Consider the following 18,424-nt stretch of genomic DNA (forward strand, 5'->3'; position numbering starts at 1 on the left):
ACAGAAATTTATTGCAAGCCTAGCTCATAAGTCAGTCCTAATGTATACATGACATGCTAACTATGACAAAATGTACTGCTTAAATGCCTACAAAATTGTGCACCATTACAACATGAATATAAGAGTTGGATCTTTTAATTTTGTTCATTTTTTTCTATAGAAATATTAAAACTAGACAATACAAATATTAAAACTAGACATTACAAATATTAAAACTGGACAATACAAATATTAAAATTAGTCAATAAAAATATTAAAACTAGACAATACAAACATTGGTGCAGATGACGAAGTTTTTACAGAAGATGGACTGTGTTATAGGAACTGGAAAAGGATGGTGAACACTAGTTATTTACATTGACAGCTTCTGTATGGTTTAAAATGTGAACAAGATGACAATATTGGGTGCTCTTTGGTGACAATCAGGTTGGAATTTAGAAACTGATGAATGAAGTGATGAATAAAAAGACTATGCTATGTCGTTTTTTATATTGTCAATAAAATGATTATGTTTTGTGCATATTGATACTGTTGCTTTTCATATTTAAATCTCTTGAGGGTACAAATGGTGTTTAGGCATATACTATGCAGTTGTTACAAGTGAATGCTGACAGAGTCAGATCAAATTATATACTGATTTGGACCAAATACCACAATGATTTAAATGTTGTGAACTATATACAAGAAACAATGGAACTCACATCATTTTATTTTAATATTTTCACAAGCAATACAAGAGAATATGTTGCAAAAGATAATGTTTCAGTGTTTAAAATCAATAAAACAGATTTATTTTTTCTAAAATTTAGGCCATTTAGGCTGACTTTCAACACTATGAAACAGTAATGTATATAATTTACCCATAACTTGTATTGATTTCTTATGTATAATCATGTTTTCTTCTCATTATATTTACCAAATAAACATTGTGTTAAAAAAGTAGTGATGAAGAACACAGTATTAAAACTTACTTTACTTCTTATTTTTCAATGCCCATTTTGAAAATAAAATCTCAAATTATTAAACCAGCTCTTTCTTTTTCTTTCTAACCTCTGACAAGTTTGCAAATTATAATGAATGTAACTATTTCATTTAAAGCACATATTTACAACCAGGGACACGTCTATTTTATTAAAAAATATTTAGGATTTTTTCCCCCTAAGATTACACAGTGCTAACTTCTTTTTTTTTCTTCCTTCGTTTATATTTTCTATCTTTTTTTTCCACGTCTACATAACATTTTCTTTGTTCGGGTTATCACCCCATCTGACTCGTGTTTTGATTCAAACATTAGGCAGGATAAAAACCAATATTACTCTTCCGATGAACTTGACACGGACATTCTCTGTCGCCGGCAATATAATATTTCGATCATCATACATTCCATATTCAAGAGCATATGCAAAAATGGTACTTATATTTTTCTTTCGCTTTGTTTAATCAAGTTAATGCATGTGCAAGAATAAGTTGACATCTCGTGCAGGCCAAATTATGACCAACAATTACCACTTGTGATGCACACGGATGATTTCAACTTCAAGGTTGACAATGGTTCGTCATAAACAAAATAGGAGTATCCGACAATGAATCAAGGGATGGTGGTGGTGGTGGTGGTGTGTGTGTGTGTGTGTCTAACCTTAGAGGGTTTAACCTTACAGGTTAGACCCATCTTGATTCATTGACGGATACTCGTAATTTTCATTGTAACGAATCCCTTTTTGGTCAGTATCACCACCTGCTTTTCGTCATAGTTACATAACACACGTCCGAGGGAGGTATCATCAACATGTATTAATTAGCTCGTGCCCATAGCGTGAATTTTTACGCTTTTGTTATCATATTGCGTGAAATTATTAAATAGACATAGAAATTGTTCAGCTATATCTACTGAATTTATTCATAGTTGAAAAATATTTATAGACTCTCATAATTCTTTGCTAGCGACCGGTAAGTAATGCGTGTAATTTTTTTCCCCTCGGATTTGTGCCCTTGAAACAAATGCCATTTGACGTAAAATTGGAAGGTGACAATTAGGCTAACGTATATAAATCAGTCGTTAATGATCTTCCTGTATTAATATTTGTATTTGTAATAAATTTAATCTCTTTCAAATGCATATTAACTGCAATAAAACACTTATAAATAATGATGACAACAATATCGAAAGGAAAAAGTTAGGATGCCCGTTTTTCAGGTCTTTCATAAATTTACTTATATTTAAAAATGTGAATTTTAAAAGATTTTTTATTATTATGGTATTTCATTTTTTTTTACTTCTCAATAAAATATTTAAATTAACAATATTTTTCTGTATAGTTTTCCATTACTTTTTCCCAACATGGTATAAGAATTGCATGTTACAGCAAACAAGCTTTTGCATTGTCTTTGTCATTTCCCCCAAATTATGTAGTGATTTTCCTTTCCTGCTAATAAAAGGGCAATGAAAACCAACTTATGAACAGTGTCCCTGACTTGAATAGCTAATGCTCATTCCAGGGCCACAAAGTTAATGCAAATATGGCATTAGTTAAATTTGATATTTCCATTGAATTTTATTTAATATCAATTATAGTAGGTATTTAAGTTTCATTTCATCAAATATTTGTTAATCAGCATTTACTGTCACTGTTAGGGAAAGGTATTGACCCAGTTTTTGACATCAAGGTCTCTAAACAAGTGTTTGAGATCACGAGAAAAATGGGACACAAATCAAGGACAGGCACGAAGTTAGGATGGTCAATGATATGCATTTATCAGATTTCTTAAACTTGCAAAAATGAGGTATCAAAATTAAACTTCAGTGTCAGAACTAAATTCTTGTTTCCCATATAATGGACTTGTAGATATGCAACCATCTTGGCCTGCACATTCTGTGCCTTATTATGTACATTGCATATTTCCAAATATCAATTGGTGACTTTGATCCTATCTCTTGAACAAGTGCTTGAACCATAGATACACCTAGAATTTTTTTAAATTTAAGGTCGGTTTGCATTTGCATATTGGTGCTGTTTAACATAACTTTACTGGTGAACATATCATCCTGTGTCCTATTTTGATGCAGTTTGATAACTATGTCCTATTTTGATGCAGTTTGATAACTTCTATCAAGTGAATGCATCTCAATGACCTCACAGTTGTAACATTTGCTTACACTGATCACCATCAAGACACACAGACAGAAAAATTTGTCAAACACTCTATCATTATTAGTTGTGAAATGCATCAAAGAGACCATGGAAAAACAATCCATTCCACTAATTCTCTTTTGTCCACTTAGTAAGTCCCCATAAAAGATGTTATTAACTCTTCTGACTGGGAAAATAGCTTTCTGCTATAACACTAAGAAATATAAATCTTGCTACCATAATAAAGGTACTTACTCCTCTACTTCAGTTATGTGCTTGAAGTGTAAGCCATTTTGTTCCGGTAAGATTTGCATGCAGCAAAGTTATACATTTTAATGAACAGGTCACATCAGACCCACATATTGTCCATCAGTATCAACACAGATTTGGGGATTTGATTTATCAGACTATATAAACCTCATTTGGTTTAGCAGAGTTATAAGCCAGTATAAAAAACCTGAAACAAAAAAAGTAGACCTGCAGCTGATTATGACAGTAGCAGCAACTTCTTTACTTACTTACTTAGCATTTACACAACAGGTTCCCATAACAGGTCTTTCAGATCTCATACAGTGCATGACATAAATATGATGTTAGGTTTATATGCAGCTAAATTTATCTTGTAGCATGCTTCCAGACTGACATTGACGTTACTTTTCTTTACCTTGAAGATGTGAATCAGCATGCAACATTCTATATATTAAATGTATTTTACCTTAGTTGATGCTTTTTAGGCACAATTTTACCTTTATCTTTTATTTATTTACCTTTTGCATAATTTAACATCTTTACCTTTTTATTTTATATTGTTGACGTTCATGTTTACATATTTGGAATAGCATATGTTCCTAAACATTTCCTGCAGTTCTTCATATTTAATTTGTTCAAACTTTACCTTGTGTGGGCACCTGTCATGTTGAGGTGTTGCAAAATGCTACAGCATATACACATATTCATTTTCATTTCACTTGGATATTTAGTCTGGTTTGATTTTGTTCAGATTTTGTTCAGATTTTGGCTGACATTTTTTCATTTTCATATATTTTCTACATATCATGATGGATTTTCTGCATACTGTATTTGGAATAAAGCATTATGTAGCTTAGACAATCTATTCTTCATGAAGTTTATTTAGTTTTGTAACCTTGGGGTGAGGTAATACATTTTACACCAATGCCATGACCTTGAGCTTGACCTTCATGCGAATTCATTATCTTACCATTTAAATCTGTGGTAATAAAGCTTGAATAATAACAATGACATAATTTTAGTGCAAGTTGGATGCTGCTGTTTATGGTTTCATGATTTTGAAAGAAAGATATGATTACTAGAAGATGTAGCAATCAGTGAGAATATGGATTTGGAAAAATGCTTTAGTTTCAGATGACAAAAACAACTGCTGGAAGCTGATCCTGACTTCACTAAATTTCTTAAATTTTCTCAAGAGATTTTATATTTTGAGAATTTGTACTTAAATTGAGATTGTACATTTTTCAAGCTTTTGATAAATTCAACAATGTCAGTATTTTTGTCAAAGATAGAGATAGCAAAAAGATGCAAACTAGTGTTTTAAAAACAGAATGAATAGAAACATTTTTTATTCATACAAAACTCTTAAAAGTTGGGATATTCTATAAATGTGTGGAAGTGTCCAAAGAGATAAAACAATACTCTTACCAGAATTTAAGATGCATGTATTAGCATTTTTAAAAATCCCTGATGCCTGCTGAATATTGTTAAAAACTTTAGTTTAAGGTTAATAAGTTACACAGATTAGTTATGATTAAGCAGATTGGATTACACAGTTTAGTTATGATTAAGCAGACTGAATTATACAGATTAGTTATGATTAAGCAGACTGGATTACACATTATGGTAGTTAAGATTCAGCAGACTGGATTACACAGATTAGTAATGATTAAGCAGACTGGATTACACAGATTAGTAATGATTAAGCAGACTGAATTACAGATTAGTTATGATTAAGCAGACTGGATTACACAGATTAGTTATGATTAAGCAGACTGAATTACAGATTATGATTAAGCAGATTGGATTACACAGTTTAGTTATGATTAAGCAGACTGAATTACACAGATTAGTTATGATTAAGCAGACTGGATTACACATTATGGTAGTTAAGATTCAGCAGACTGGATTACACAGATTAGTAATGATTAAGCAGACTGGATTTCACAGATTAGTAATGATTAAGCAGACTGAATTACAGGTTAGTTATGATTAAGCAGACTGAATTACACAGATTAGTTATGATTAAACAGACTCGATTACACAGATTAGTTATGATTAAGCAGACTGGATTACACAGATTAGTTATGATTAAGCAGACTGGATTACACAGATTAGTAATGATTAAGCAGGCTGAATTACAGATTAGTAATGATTAAGCAGGCTGAATTACAGATTAGTTATGATTAAGCAGACTGAATTACACAGATTAGTTATGATTAAGCAGACTGGATTACACATTATGGTAGTTAAGAGTCAGCAGACTGGATTACACAGATTAGTAATGATTAAGCAGACTGAATTACAGATTAGTTATGATTAAGCAGACTGGATTACACAGATTAGTTATGATTAAACAGACTGGATTACACAGATTAGTTATGATTAAGCAGACTGGATTACACAGATTAGTTATGATTAAACAGACTGGATTACACAGATTAGTAATGATTAAGCAGGCTGAATTACAGATTAGTAATGATTAAGCAGGCTGAATTACAGATTAGTTATGATTAAGCAGACTGAATTACACAGATTAGTTATGATTAAGCAGACTGGATTACACATTATGGTAGTTAAGAGTCAGCAGACTGGATTACACAGATTAGTAATGATTAAGCAGACTGAATTACAGATTAGTTATGATTAAGCAGACTGGATTACACAGATTAGTTATGATTAAACAGACTGGATTACACAGATTAGTTATGATTAAACAGACTGGATTACACAGATTAGTTATGATTAAGCAGACTGAATTACACAGATTAGTAATGATTAAGCAGACTGGATTACACAGATTAGTAATGATTAAGCAGACTGAATTACAGATTAGTTATGATTAAGCAGACTGAATTACAGATTAGTAATGATTAAGCAGACTGAATTACAGATTAGTAATGATTAAGCAGACTGGATTACACAGATTAGTAATGATTAAGCAGACTGGATTACAGATTAGTAATGATTAAGCAGACTGGATTACACAGATTAGTAATGATTAAGCAGACTGGATTACAGATTAGTTATGATTAAGCAGACTGAATTACACAGATTATGGTAGTTGAGATTCAGCAGATTGGTTAAAATGAAGCAGACTAGTTAAAATCCAACAGATCAGTAAAGATTACACAAACTAATGAGTCCAACACAGATTAGTTATGGTTAAGTAGATCAATTACTGTTTGTTTTTGATGTGATATATGAAACATGATCTCATAAGAATTGTTTAATTTCTGTGTTCATAACACTTAGATAAACAAAATATGAACATTATTAAACAAATATCTTTTTATCAAAAATATGGTAAACCTACTGGTAGGCATAAGAAAAACTCATCTTTATCTATATCATCCTTTGTTGTATGATATCTCAGCCGTCAAAAACCACAGAAATAGCACATCTTATATGATTATAGCATCTTTGAATTATCTTTTATAATGAGAGAATACAATAAAGATTTTTTTATCAGACTTCAGATGCAAAGAGGGCCAAACTGACAGAGGAGGAGAGGGAGTCCAAGATCCAGCCATTATTGAAAAATGGATGGACAATGGTAGAAGGCAGAGATGCTATCTTTAAGCAGTTCCAATTCAAGAACTTCAACGAGGTTTCTTTTTTATATTTTAAATTTTTGGAAGTTGATAAATGATGGTGTCAGTAGTGTTAACCTGTAAGAGCTGATCTTGCTAGCAGACAAAGGTTGTAAGCCAGTCTGTATTCCTTGAATTTGACTTTCTGGTAATAACAGAGTGCAGTGAATTATTTTTGGTAGCTAAAAAGTTTGTAAAATTTTTGTAAAACAGTAATCAGTTAAGTCATTGTACAAATTTCATATGAGCCAGTGTAAGATCTTAACTATAAAAAAGAAATTCAGCCTGTTGTATGGAGACATTTGTTACTTCTTTTTTCCAGGCCTTTGGTCTTATGACCAATGTAGCTTTACAGGCAGAGAAAATGGATCACCACCCTGAGTGGTTCAATGTTTACAATAAGGTAAGTCTGTCAAAATTCACTAAAGATATATCTTTTGTATCCATGGTAATGATACACTAAGAATGACAGCCAATTCTTCATTTACAAATGTATATACAATAGGTATACTAGTATAAGGATGAACAAATAGTAAAATATGTTTTGGGTGCTAGATGCAGCATCCCAGGGTTGTTTGGTGTGTGTGATTTTGAATTTTTAATATAGCGCTAACAAGTTTTTAGTTGTATTGCTATGTCTGCAGTTTGGCAGTTTATAGTGATGTCTAGCACTAGGGCATCATGTCACAGACATGTAGCATGATGTCCCACCCAGCCACATTATTCTGACACCAAAGCAACCAGTCATAACACTAACCTCTTAATGCTGAGTGCCTTGTGAGGCAGCTGTAAATGCCATTTTTATAAGTCTTTGGTATGACTCAGCCATCATTCCAACCCACAACCTCCTGCATCTGTGGCAGATGCTCTAACCACTAGGACACTGGAGTGGTCTTAGGGCTGGTTTGAGAGAAGAAGGAGTTTGGTCAGAAGTAAACTTAAATATGCCAATGCAGGTCTAGAATTTAACATAAATTTCTTTGTGGCCAGAAGGGCTAGTTTACGAAATTTACCAGTCCTGTTAAATCTTTAGCAATCCATTCCACAAATACTGACTGGTAACAACTTAAACTTTACTAACCCATCAGACTATTGAACTTGTGAAAACTACAAGTCCAGAATGAACTTTACTAACCCATCAGACTATTGAACTTGTGAAAACTACAAGCCCAGAATGAACTTTACTAACCCATCAGACTATTGAACTTGTGAAAACTACAAGCCCAGAATGAACTTTACTAACCCATCAGACTATTGAACTTGTGAAAACTACAAGCCCAGAATGAACTTTACTAACCCATCAGACTATTGAACTTGTGAAAACTACAAGCCCAGAATGAACTTTACTAACCCATCAGACTATTGAACTTGTGAAAACTACAAGCCCAGCATGAACTTTACTAAGCTTGGGCAAGCGGACTACTACTATTGAGATTTGAGATGAATTTATTGAAATCTTTCATCAGTTTTTATTACTGAATTCACTGAATCATTATTAGCCAGAACTATTTAACCAATAGTTAAAAAGTTTAAATATTTGGATTGGAGATTGTACAGGAACTTGACTGCATATTATTTTTTGGTATTGCCTGCATTGAAAGATAAAGAGATACATGTATCATTAGCTCACCTTTCAAAAGATTACAGGACCTTTTATATCCCTGTCCCTGATGTTGGTATCAGCAATGGTGAATTGAGTTTAACTGAATCAGTTATACTTTTCTTGCAAATTGATGCTGACTACATATATATATCCATGCTATATGCAAGCTATGTTACACAGAAAGTCTTTTTTGACTAACTGTAGTTGTATGTAGGAATAAATAAGCTTATTCCTTGATGCACTTTCAATATTGTGTTATATTACCATCAACAGTTAACTGTCTATTGAACATATGAATGAGTATAGGAATTAGTAGAGTGGACACTGTGCATGTCATGTGTGGCCACAGCTGTTGTGGCTAAGCAAGGTAATTACTGACCGCTCTGGAGGCCTAGTGGTTAGAGCATCTGCCTTTGATGCGGGAAGTCATGGGTTTGAAGCCTGACTGAATCATACCAAAGACTTACAAAAATGGTACTTACAGCTGCCTTGCTAGGCACTCAGCATTAAGAGGTTAGTGTTAGGAATGGTCAGCCTGGTGTCAGGATAATGTGACTGGGTGGGACATCGTGTTACATGTCTGCAGCATGATGCCCCAGTGCTAGACTTGCTATGAACTGCAACGCTACAGACATTGTAACAATATAACTGAAAAACTGTTAAAGCTGAATAAAAAATCCAAATCACACACACACACACACACGATAATTACTAATGAATGAACTAAGCTTGTGCTAGTGGTTGTATTGGCTGTCATTCCAAGGTTAATCTAAGCCTGTCAGTTTCACTCAGTAAAATCCTTGAATATGTTTCAACTCGTGTAGTAACTCTAATTTGATATCATAGAAAAGACTGTTCTTTTGTATTATGTCTTATGCCTGTCACATGGGTCAACATAGGGAATCATGGGAACATGGTAGGGTACTCATAATCCGATGATCATAGGTTCGATACCTATTTAGGCAAGCCTTGGTCAGTTACCTCAGTGTTTCCTTGGGAAAGCACTTGGCTTCCAATTTCTTGGCATAATATAGCCAATACTGTATTAAAAAGTGTCATTAAAACAGACAAAAAGTATTTTGCTGATAGGGTCACATTAGTATACAGTTAACGTTTCTGAGTGCTGTATACTTGGTAGAGGCGAGGTATGTAATAATTGAGTATGTTCTGCATTTTCCAGCAGAGACTTAATTTATTGTCAGTGTTGGCAAAATTAATATTTTGTATTAAGATTTTGTGTTAAAGGTTGTGGAACCCATGTTGAGTTCACATCAGTGGGAATCAAGACACAGCAGTCACTTTTCTGGCATTGGCAACATCAGTGGTTGCAGTTTCTTAAATTTTGCCATTTGCTTTCCTAAATCTTATGGAAGATTGGCATGAATCAATATGAAGCTAAGACAATTCATTCTGTGACATGCTCACTCATTTTTTGGTTTCAGTTATAGAAACTTTATGTTAAGGCTTTGGTTCAGGTTCCTCATTTGCTTATTTTCCTAAACCTCCTGATAGATTTTATATTTGCTTGTGATGAGTCATTAGTACACTTACACAATTTATTTACTGATATATTCAGTCTGCAGTTTGACCTTGGGTCAAGGTCTTAGTTGTAGAAAATGGTAGTCAAGGTTTTCTTCATTTGCTCGTACATCCTATAACCCCTGATGAATTTTCTTTGTACTTGGGATGAATCATTACGAAGCTAAGGCAGTTAATTCTTTGAAATTCTTGCTCATCCCTTTGACTGTGGGGTGAAAGTCATGTGTTTTACAACAATGTTTGAATACATGTTTCATTTTCTAAAACACAAATCATTGGAAGAAAAATGCTGGTATAGATTTTTATATATGTGATAAGTCCAAGTTCCATTGTAGGGTATTGATATTTGGAGCACAGATGCTCGATGTGAGCTTGATGTTCAAAAAAAGCAATAATCTGATGGAAAATATAATATACCAAGTGACAAAATAGCCTCAGATTACCCCATGACCCATTCTGACATAGGACCCTGTCTATCATACTATAAAAGACCCTCTTTTATAGTATAATAGATAGGGTCCTATGTCAGATTGGGTCAGGGGGGTAACCCTGAGGCCATTTTGTCACTGTATGATATCCAGATATTAGTTAATTATTTGCTTTGCTGTTATGTAGCCACCAAATTGAATGCCCTGGATATCCACATATTAGTTAATTATTTGCTTTGCTGTTATATAGGCACCAAATTGAATGCCCTGGATATCCACATATTAGTTAATTATTTGCTTTGCTGTTATGTAGCCACCAAATTGAATGCCCTGGATATCCACATATTAGTTAATTATTTGCTTTGCTGTTATGTAGCCACCAAATTGAATGCCCTGGATATCCACATATTAGTTAATTATTTGCTTTGCTGTTATGTAGCCACCAAATTGAATGCCCTGGATATCCACATATTAGTTAATTATTTGCTTTGTTGTTGTGTAGTCATCAAATTGAATGCCCTGGATATCCACGTATTAGTTAATTACTTGCTTTGCTGTTATGTAGCCATCAAATTGAATGCCCTAGATATCCACATATTAGTTAATTATTTGCTTTGATGTTATGTAGCCACCAAACTAAATGCCTGGATATCCATGTATTAGTTAATTAGTTGATTTGTTGTTGTGTTGCCACCAAATTGAATGTCCTGGATATCCACATATTAGTTAATTATTTGCTTTGCTGTTATGTAGCCACCAAACTGAATGCCTGGATATCCACGTATTAGTTAATTAGTTGCTTTGCCATTGTGTAGCCATCAAATTGAAATACCCTAGAAAAATAGAATCAGTGCTGGGGTGTGCACCAAGTCAAGGAAATCTCAGTCAAAGGGTTACATTTTTTTGTCTTGCCATGAGGTTGTGCCATGTATGTGGGTAGACATAAAGTTAAAATAACTTTTCATTTTTGCAATATATTTTAGCACATTTGACATGTACAGTATTCATCACTCACTATTATTTCTTCACATTTATCTGTTGGTCATTCAGTCTTGTAATGTTTATAAAAATCTGAATAATCATTTCAGTAGAATCCAACAATATTTACCGCTTATACACCCCACCCCACAAACAGCTAAACCTTAAGGGCTATAATTATGACTCAATTGTAAGTACATGTATTGTGCAAAGAGGTCTGAAGCCTCGTTCAAATATTGTGTAAATATTTTGGATTAATATGAATATAATAATGATGGCTGTGGCGTGACCTGTCCATCTGAAGTATACTATTTTTATGTGTCATAAAGCATTGCATAGTACTGAATTATTGTCACATTTAATAGATGGATGTTATATGAAATAAAAAATAAAAAAATATAGTAGAAGGAAAATGTTTCATTCCATCAGTTCTAATTTAGAAAAGTTCGATGGTAAATGTTGAGATGATTCAGGGTACACAGCTATAGGCCATAATGAAGAGTAAAATATAGCGCAAGTGTCCATGCATTGGTAAATAAAGGTCTGTGACTGTATATAACTCTCCTTTTCATTGGAGGAGGTAAAATTGTTTTTGATGTACTGGTGTTGTAATTGATATTGATTGTAAAATTATCCCTATATATGAAAGACCCTCCAAACAGTCTCTAGCAGATAACCATGTGCTGAACTTCATGGTGTCTTGTTCATAGTGTCTTGGAAAATTTATATTTTTTTTGACTTGGAAATATGGCAAAGTTTTGCTGTTGGTAGTGTGGGGGATATGTTACAGGGAAGTCTGCTTGTGGAATAACATGAGAATGGAAAATGTTTACTTCTGATTAGTAAGTGCATGATTTGTTATTTCAGATTGCATGTACATCTTTGATTCAAATGGGGCACAATTGGGAAGTTTAACATTTAGGAGAAAACAAGTTTGACATTTTCTGGTTGTTACTAAGTTTTCGTAAGTTGTTGAGAGAGTTAAGATTTTTGTTGCCAGCGATGTGTATAGACTATGTGTCTGGAACATTGATTTCCATTAGTATCTGATATAGATATTTACTCGTGTTAGAGATTTTAATGCATTTAGGAACCAGATCTGGTAAGTTTGTTTTCATAGCCATTTATTTTTTTCATTAGTGAGTTAAGTTTTCTTGCCCAACTAGTGCCCATACAATCTTCTTTTCTTAAGATATTTGCTTTTCCCCTCCAAAAACTAATTTGCTAAATTTCCAAAAGTGTTGGCATATGTTGATTGGAAAACAACTCCGTCAAGCCAAGCAGAAGACATCACTGGTTTTATCCCTTGATAAAGTAGTTACTATTGCATGGACACCATGACTGAGATGACCTGACTGAGATGACTGGACTGAGAGAGGAAAAGTAAGGTTAGCAAAAGAGCAAGATTTCTGTCACATGGGTGAGAAATATATGTATTGGTTAATTAACAGGAATAACAGGTTTATGTACTCCCCAGTTGCTATCTGACACATTAAGAAAGACAAGATAGTTACTTTAACATTATATACATGTATAAGTTTGCAAATATTAATGAACCTGAAAGGAATTAACAAGGACTTAAAAAGGATTTAGTAGAATGTATACAAACCAACATTCACTTTTCAGGATAATGTGCCTGGGTGGGACATCATGCTACATGTCTGCGGCATGATGCCCCAGTGCTAGATATCACTATAAACGTTCACACTGCAGACATTGTAGTAATATGACTGAAACATTGTTAAAGCTAAGTTAAAAATCCAAATCACACACACACACACAAATGTTAACCAGGCATAGTTAAGCTCAAAATTTATTTTTAGAGTTTTTTTAATACTACAAATCAATTTATTTGCAAAAGGTGCCAGTTTGTAAATTGGTTAACAAGTATTTATATAAAATACATTAAATTTCTTTTACTTTCTCCAGGTTATTAATTTTGACCCAAACTATAAAGTATCCAGAAAAGCCATTCCTGTCTGTCTAAGCAATATCTTTCACGAAAGAGATGCTGATTGTAATCCAAATTTAAGGTCCATAAGAAGTAAAAATTACATTATACCAAGGCCAAAGAAGGAATTGTTTAAAAAATGTTTTCAGTATACTGGTCCACTGGTATGGAACAACATTCCCAGTGACATAAGGCAGGCTTCTAGCATTTCTTCTTTTCATAATCAATGTCTGTAATGGATGAAATCTTTAGAAAATTGAACAGTTCTAGTACAAAACAGACTGCCTGCTTTTCTGTAATTTTGCATCATTTTCATAGTTGAATGTTTCAATGCAGAATGATATTTTATGTTTTATATATGTTTATGTTTTCACAGATGCCTGTGCATGTGTTGTTCCAGGCTTGATAACTTGAATTTTAAAATTACTTAATTATTTAGTGTCAAGCCAGATTTTTCACACAGTGTTGTATATACTGTATATATTGTACATAACAGATAGAAAGCGCCAAGGTAGATTAGTTCTGTAACTAATTGAGTTACCTTCTCTAAATAAAGTCTTTATTATTATTATTATTATTTAAACTTATATATATATATATATATATATATATATATATATATATATATATATATATATATATATATATATGACATCAACCTGATTCTCCTTAGATAATAAATTTTATAATTTATTTCCCTACACAGACGTTAATAAATCAAGATGAATTTTTTCAGTAATGTCTATGTTTTCATATCCCAGCATTTCACAATGGCATGTAGGATAGGTAACATACAGTTTAATAGGACAATCAAGTAATAAATTCAAATTATGAATTAATTTGCATAATAAAAACAATTCTTGGCTGTAATGACTAAATTTGTATTAGCTGATGTAGAGGTTAAATGAGCTGGATTTTAAAAATTGTAAACCCAGTTAGATGTCTTTTGCATGTCTTTTTTATTGTTAGCAATTAATACATTGTCTCATTTTTAGCAATTAATACATTGTTTGGCTGTTAGCAATTAACACTGTCATTGTTAGCAATTAATTCAGTGTATCATTTTTAGCAATTAATATGTTTTTATTTTTAGCAATTAATACATTGCCATTGTTAGCAATTATATTATCATTGTTATCAATTTATACATCAGACGTCACATTGTTATCAATTTATACATCAGACGTCACATTGTTAGCAATTAATACATTGATTCATTTTTTGCAATTAATTCATTGCCATTGTTGGCAGTTATTATATTGTCGTTTGCATAAAGAAGCAGCAGTACATTAAAATAAATCATATCATTGTTACATTATTTGATAAGCAATAGTGAATTTGTGACAGTATGTTTAGTTTTCTAGCATTAACAGACATTAAGGTGATTACTGGTAAAATACATGCATTACCAAAATGCCAGGATCTGTTCAGCATTTATCTCTTAGAAAACACATCTTAAATTCACATTTTTCATAGAGAAAAATACCTACAGGCAGATATATACACCCCTTCTTTTATAATAATATATCATGGAAATTAACAAAATTGCTTTAAATAAAAAAAGAGGGAGATTGAATCTCCTGTCGATTCTCCAAGCAGATACACTTTGTTCAGACCAAGAGTACCCAAGATTTTGAGTGGACAGCCTGGACTCCAATCATTTGGTACAGAATGTTACAACAGACCTGGGTCTTGGGTCCTTGCCATAGGGTTTATGTTACAGAGAGTTTTTTTAGTCAGATTTGCTGAAGCCAGCTGCGATTTTAAGTTGTTGAAGATGAAAGTATGGATTAGCTTGTCTATTGTAAGTTTATTTCTTTGAGAACATGAAAAAAGGAACTTTTCACAGTTGTGTTATTTTGACAATTGCAGGTTGAGATCACACTGAGCACACATGACTGTGGAGGCCTGTCAGACAAGGATGTTAGGTTGGCTAATTTTATTGACAGTGCTGCCAAGAAGTTGTCCTGAATGCATCCACATGGCACTGAGTCTGTTAGTGTTGTTTCATGGCAGATTTTACAGTCTGTCTGCAGAGAACTTGTTTTCACTTTTTACAGTGAGTAATTGATGAAACGGAGATTGATTGTGTCAGTGTTATCCTTATAATCTTTTGTCAGTAACATTTCTGTGAATGGAAAACAAGTGTGGTTTTGAACCTTACGTTTTCTTTGAAGAATTAATGCATTTTATTGTGTTCTAGTTTCATAACTTAATATAATATAAAGTTTTTACCACACCTTAGTAGAGCACTTTACAGCATTACAGAGTCAGATTTATTGATTATCTATGAATCTATCCAGACCTATATCTTGTGTTTATTAGACATTCAATTTTTATATCTTTTATCACCATATTGGGGGTTCAGCAAGGGTCAGAATCAGAAGTAGCCTACTGGGGAAAGAGTCTGGTTGCCCAGCTTGAGTTTGTAAGACCAGGGAAGGCCTTTTAATATCAAATTGTTTGCTTGTAGATTTTCCATTATCATTATTATTAACTAGTTATTCTTCTCCTATTTGAAATAGTTGTTAAATTTTACAAAATTGTGGAGGAAGTCACCGCATAATTTAGTAGCCAACATGATAAACAGTATTCAAAATCTGGTATAGCCCAGGGTACTGGTGACATAATTTGCTAGACCTTGCCTCAAGAAATGTCTGTGTAGGAAATCTTGTAGGTCTTTGAAATTTTTTCTCATTGTATACTTAATTCAGGGTTCATAAGGAAATGACCACTGTATATATTCACTTTTAAGTCTTGTCCAACTGCAGAAAAAATAAAACTTACTTGCTGACATATCATTGTCTATGTTGTTTCATCTGCTCATTAATTCTAACAAACTGCATAGATCCAGAAGCTCTGGGACATCATGCCAGTACATATGGTTTTGCTTCTTAATAGACAAAACACAGTTTAATGAATTAGACTTTTTGAATAATTTGAAATAAATTCTATTTGTTTTTCTACAAAGACCAGAATTATAACATTGTATATGATAGTTATTAATTTGCATATAAAGGAGGTTTGAAGTGTTAAACTCTAAGCAATGCATGATGGTGGTCTAAATGCATGGTTCATGGCCATCAGTCAATCAAGAAATATCAGCAAAGTGTTATGGCGGTATCAAAAACTGAGGACTCCTCCCCTCTGTTAATTACCCTCTGCTGCCAACCCCATTGCGCCAGAATCAAACACAAAGTTTCGTTCTCCATGGTACATTTTGATGACTGCCTTCAGTCCCATGTGTACACCCCTTCTAGATACATGTGCTCCTCTTCCAAGACTTGTATTCTCATTATTACCACAATCAGAACCAAGTCCTATGAACAATGTTCTTTGCATATCAAGGTAGAGCTACCTGGAATGAATTCTCTTGAACTTAGACACAATGACTTTGTAATCTTTTTCTAGAGTTTTCTTAAAACTCACCTATGTGTCAAGTGATAAAACACAGACTTGACAAATAATATGCCAGAAGAATATAAGATTGTAAGCCAAGGTTTTGGAAACCCTGCACCTACTATTGCATTACATTGTCAGCTGTTGAAATGAATTATGTGGCAGACAAAGATGAATCTATGCAACCTGTATATTAGATGTGCAAGCACAAAAAGAAATCTTTTACATGCTGTGTTTCATCAGTGTCAGACACTGATAAAGGAAATTGGAACTATTTAAATGTAAGTGAGAAAGTTTTATGACATGAGTGAAAACATGGCAAACTTCCTAAAAGTGAAATTGGACTAGGCTGTTTTTAGTGTTGGTGTCTTTTTTTACTGTGTGACATAATAATGAACATTGGTAGTATAATCAGATACAATAACAATTTAAAAAATCAGTGATTCCTTAAAACTCGGATTAAACCCTAGGCATGAGTACTGAGATAACAAGAAGCAGTATTCCAAACGTATAGTCGATGACAGTGCAAGAAGAAATTTTAGAGGAGAACAAGAAGACAAGTGGATAGGTATGAAAATGTTTATACAAGAATGATCATCATACTGATATTTCTATTGATGGTTCTTCCCATGGTACTCAGTTCAGACATTTAGAGGACACATAGCAATTTTGAAACAGATATATGGATATTAATTGCTGCAGAAGCTGCTAAATTTAATTTTTTTAAATACATTTTCTTTTGAAAATAGACCTATTCGATGGAGGCAAGGCTTCCTGGAGGGAAAACAACTGTATTGATGAACCTCTGTTATTGGTTTTGTTTACACCTTTGATGAAATAATGCAGGTAGCAAACCCACTAATTAGAAAACTTAAAATAACATGTTCAGCTAGGAAAGAAACAATTAGTCGAAAGAATGAACTTGTCACACTGTAAGAAAATTCAGTTGATGACATGGTAGGATATGATAGTATGATATTCATTGTTACTGACACCTTAAAAGTTTTTTGTGATAATCAGTACACCTAAAAGTTTTTTAATTTTTGATCATCAGCACACCATAAAGTTTTTTTAAGTTTTAATGATTAGTGATAAAAATAAATGATGCACAAACTGTCTTTAATGTTACATATTATTTAATATTTAATCAATGTAACATTGCCCTCTTAGAAAGAGGGATGGCTAATTGGATTTGGCTGGCGTTATCTAGAGGATGACCTCCCTCATTATTATAGCCAGGTGGGAGTGAAGAAAAATATAATTTTAACAGAGAATTGATTGAGAAAACTGGGAAGAAATAAGCAATATGAGCCCTCTTTGGCAAGAAAATAACAAATTTAATTAGAACAAAGTAATAATGGCAATTCCAATTCAAGTTAGATTATATCAATAGAACTTAACAGGTGTGTCTAATTTGGAGGTGAAAAGAGCGCAATGTCCACAGTTGATGTGCATCACCTTCCTTCCTTTTGACCGTATATCAATGTCTCCTAGTTCATCCTTCCTAAGCTCTATGCTTTGCCCCTTCATGGACTTCCTGGTCCTTTTCTTCTGAC

At 33.0% G+C, this 18,424-nt stretch overlaps 1 protein-coding gene across 1 annotated transcript; it reads left to right on the plus strand.

Annotated features, from left to right (window-relative positions):
* Positions 1–1,251: 1,251 nt before the first annotated feature.
* LOC149794018 (pterin-4-alpha-carbinolamine dehydratase-like) lies at positions 1,252–16,265 on the plus strand. Its single transcript, XM_089967960.1, has 4 exons — positions 1,252–1,410; positions 6,850–6,987; positions 7,293–7,373; positions 15,342–16,265. The coding sequence occupies exons 1-4, from the start codon at positions 1,324–1,326 to the stop codon at positions 15,438–15,440; spliced, it is 405 nt and encodes a 134-aa protein (XP_089824086.1). The 5' UTR covers positions 1,252–1,323; the 3' UTR covers positions 15,441–16,265.
* Positions 16,266–18,424: the final 2,159 nt, after the last annotated feature.

Source organism: Sinohyriopsis cumingii, chromosome 8 (assembly GCF_028554795.1).
Source record: "Sinohyriopsis cumingii isolate HCF-2022 chromosome 8, ASM2855479v2, whole genome shotgun sequence".
Lineage (NCBI taxonomy): Eukaryota > Metazoa > Mollusca > Bivalvia > Unionida > Unionidae > Sinohyriopsis > Sinohyriopsis cumingii.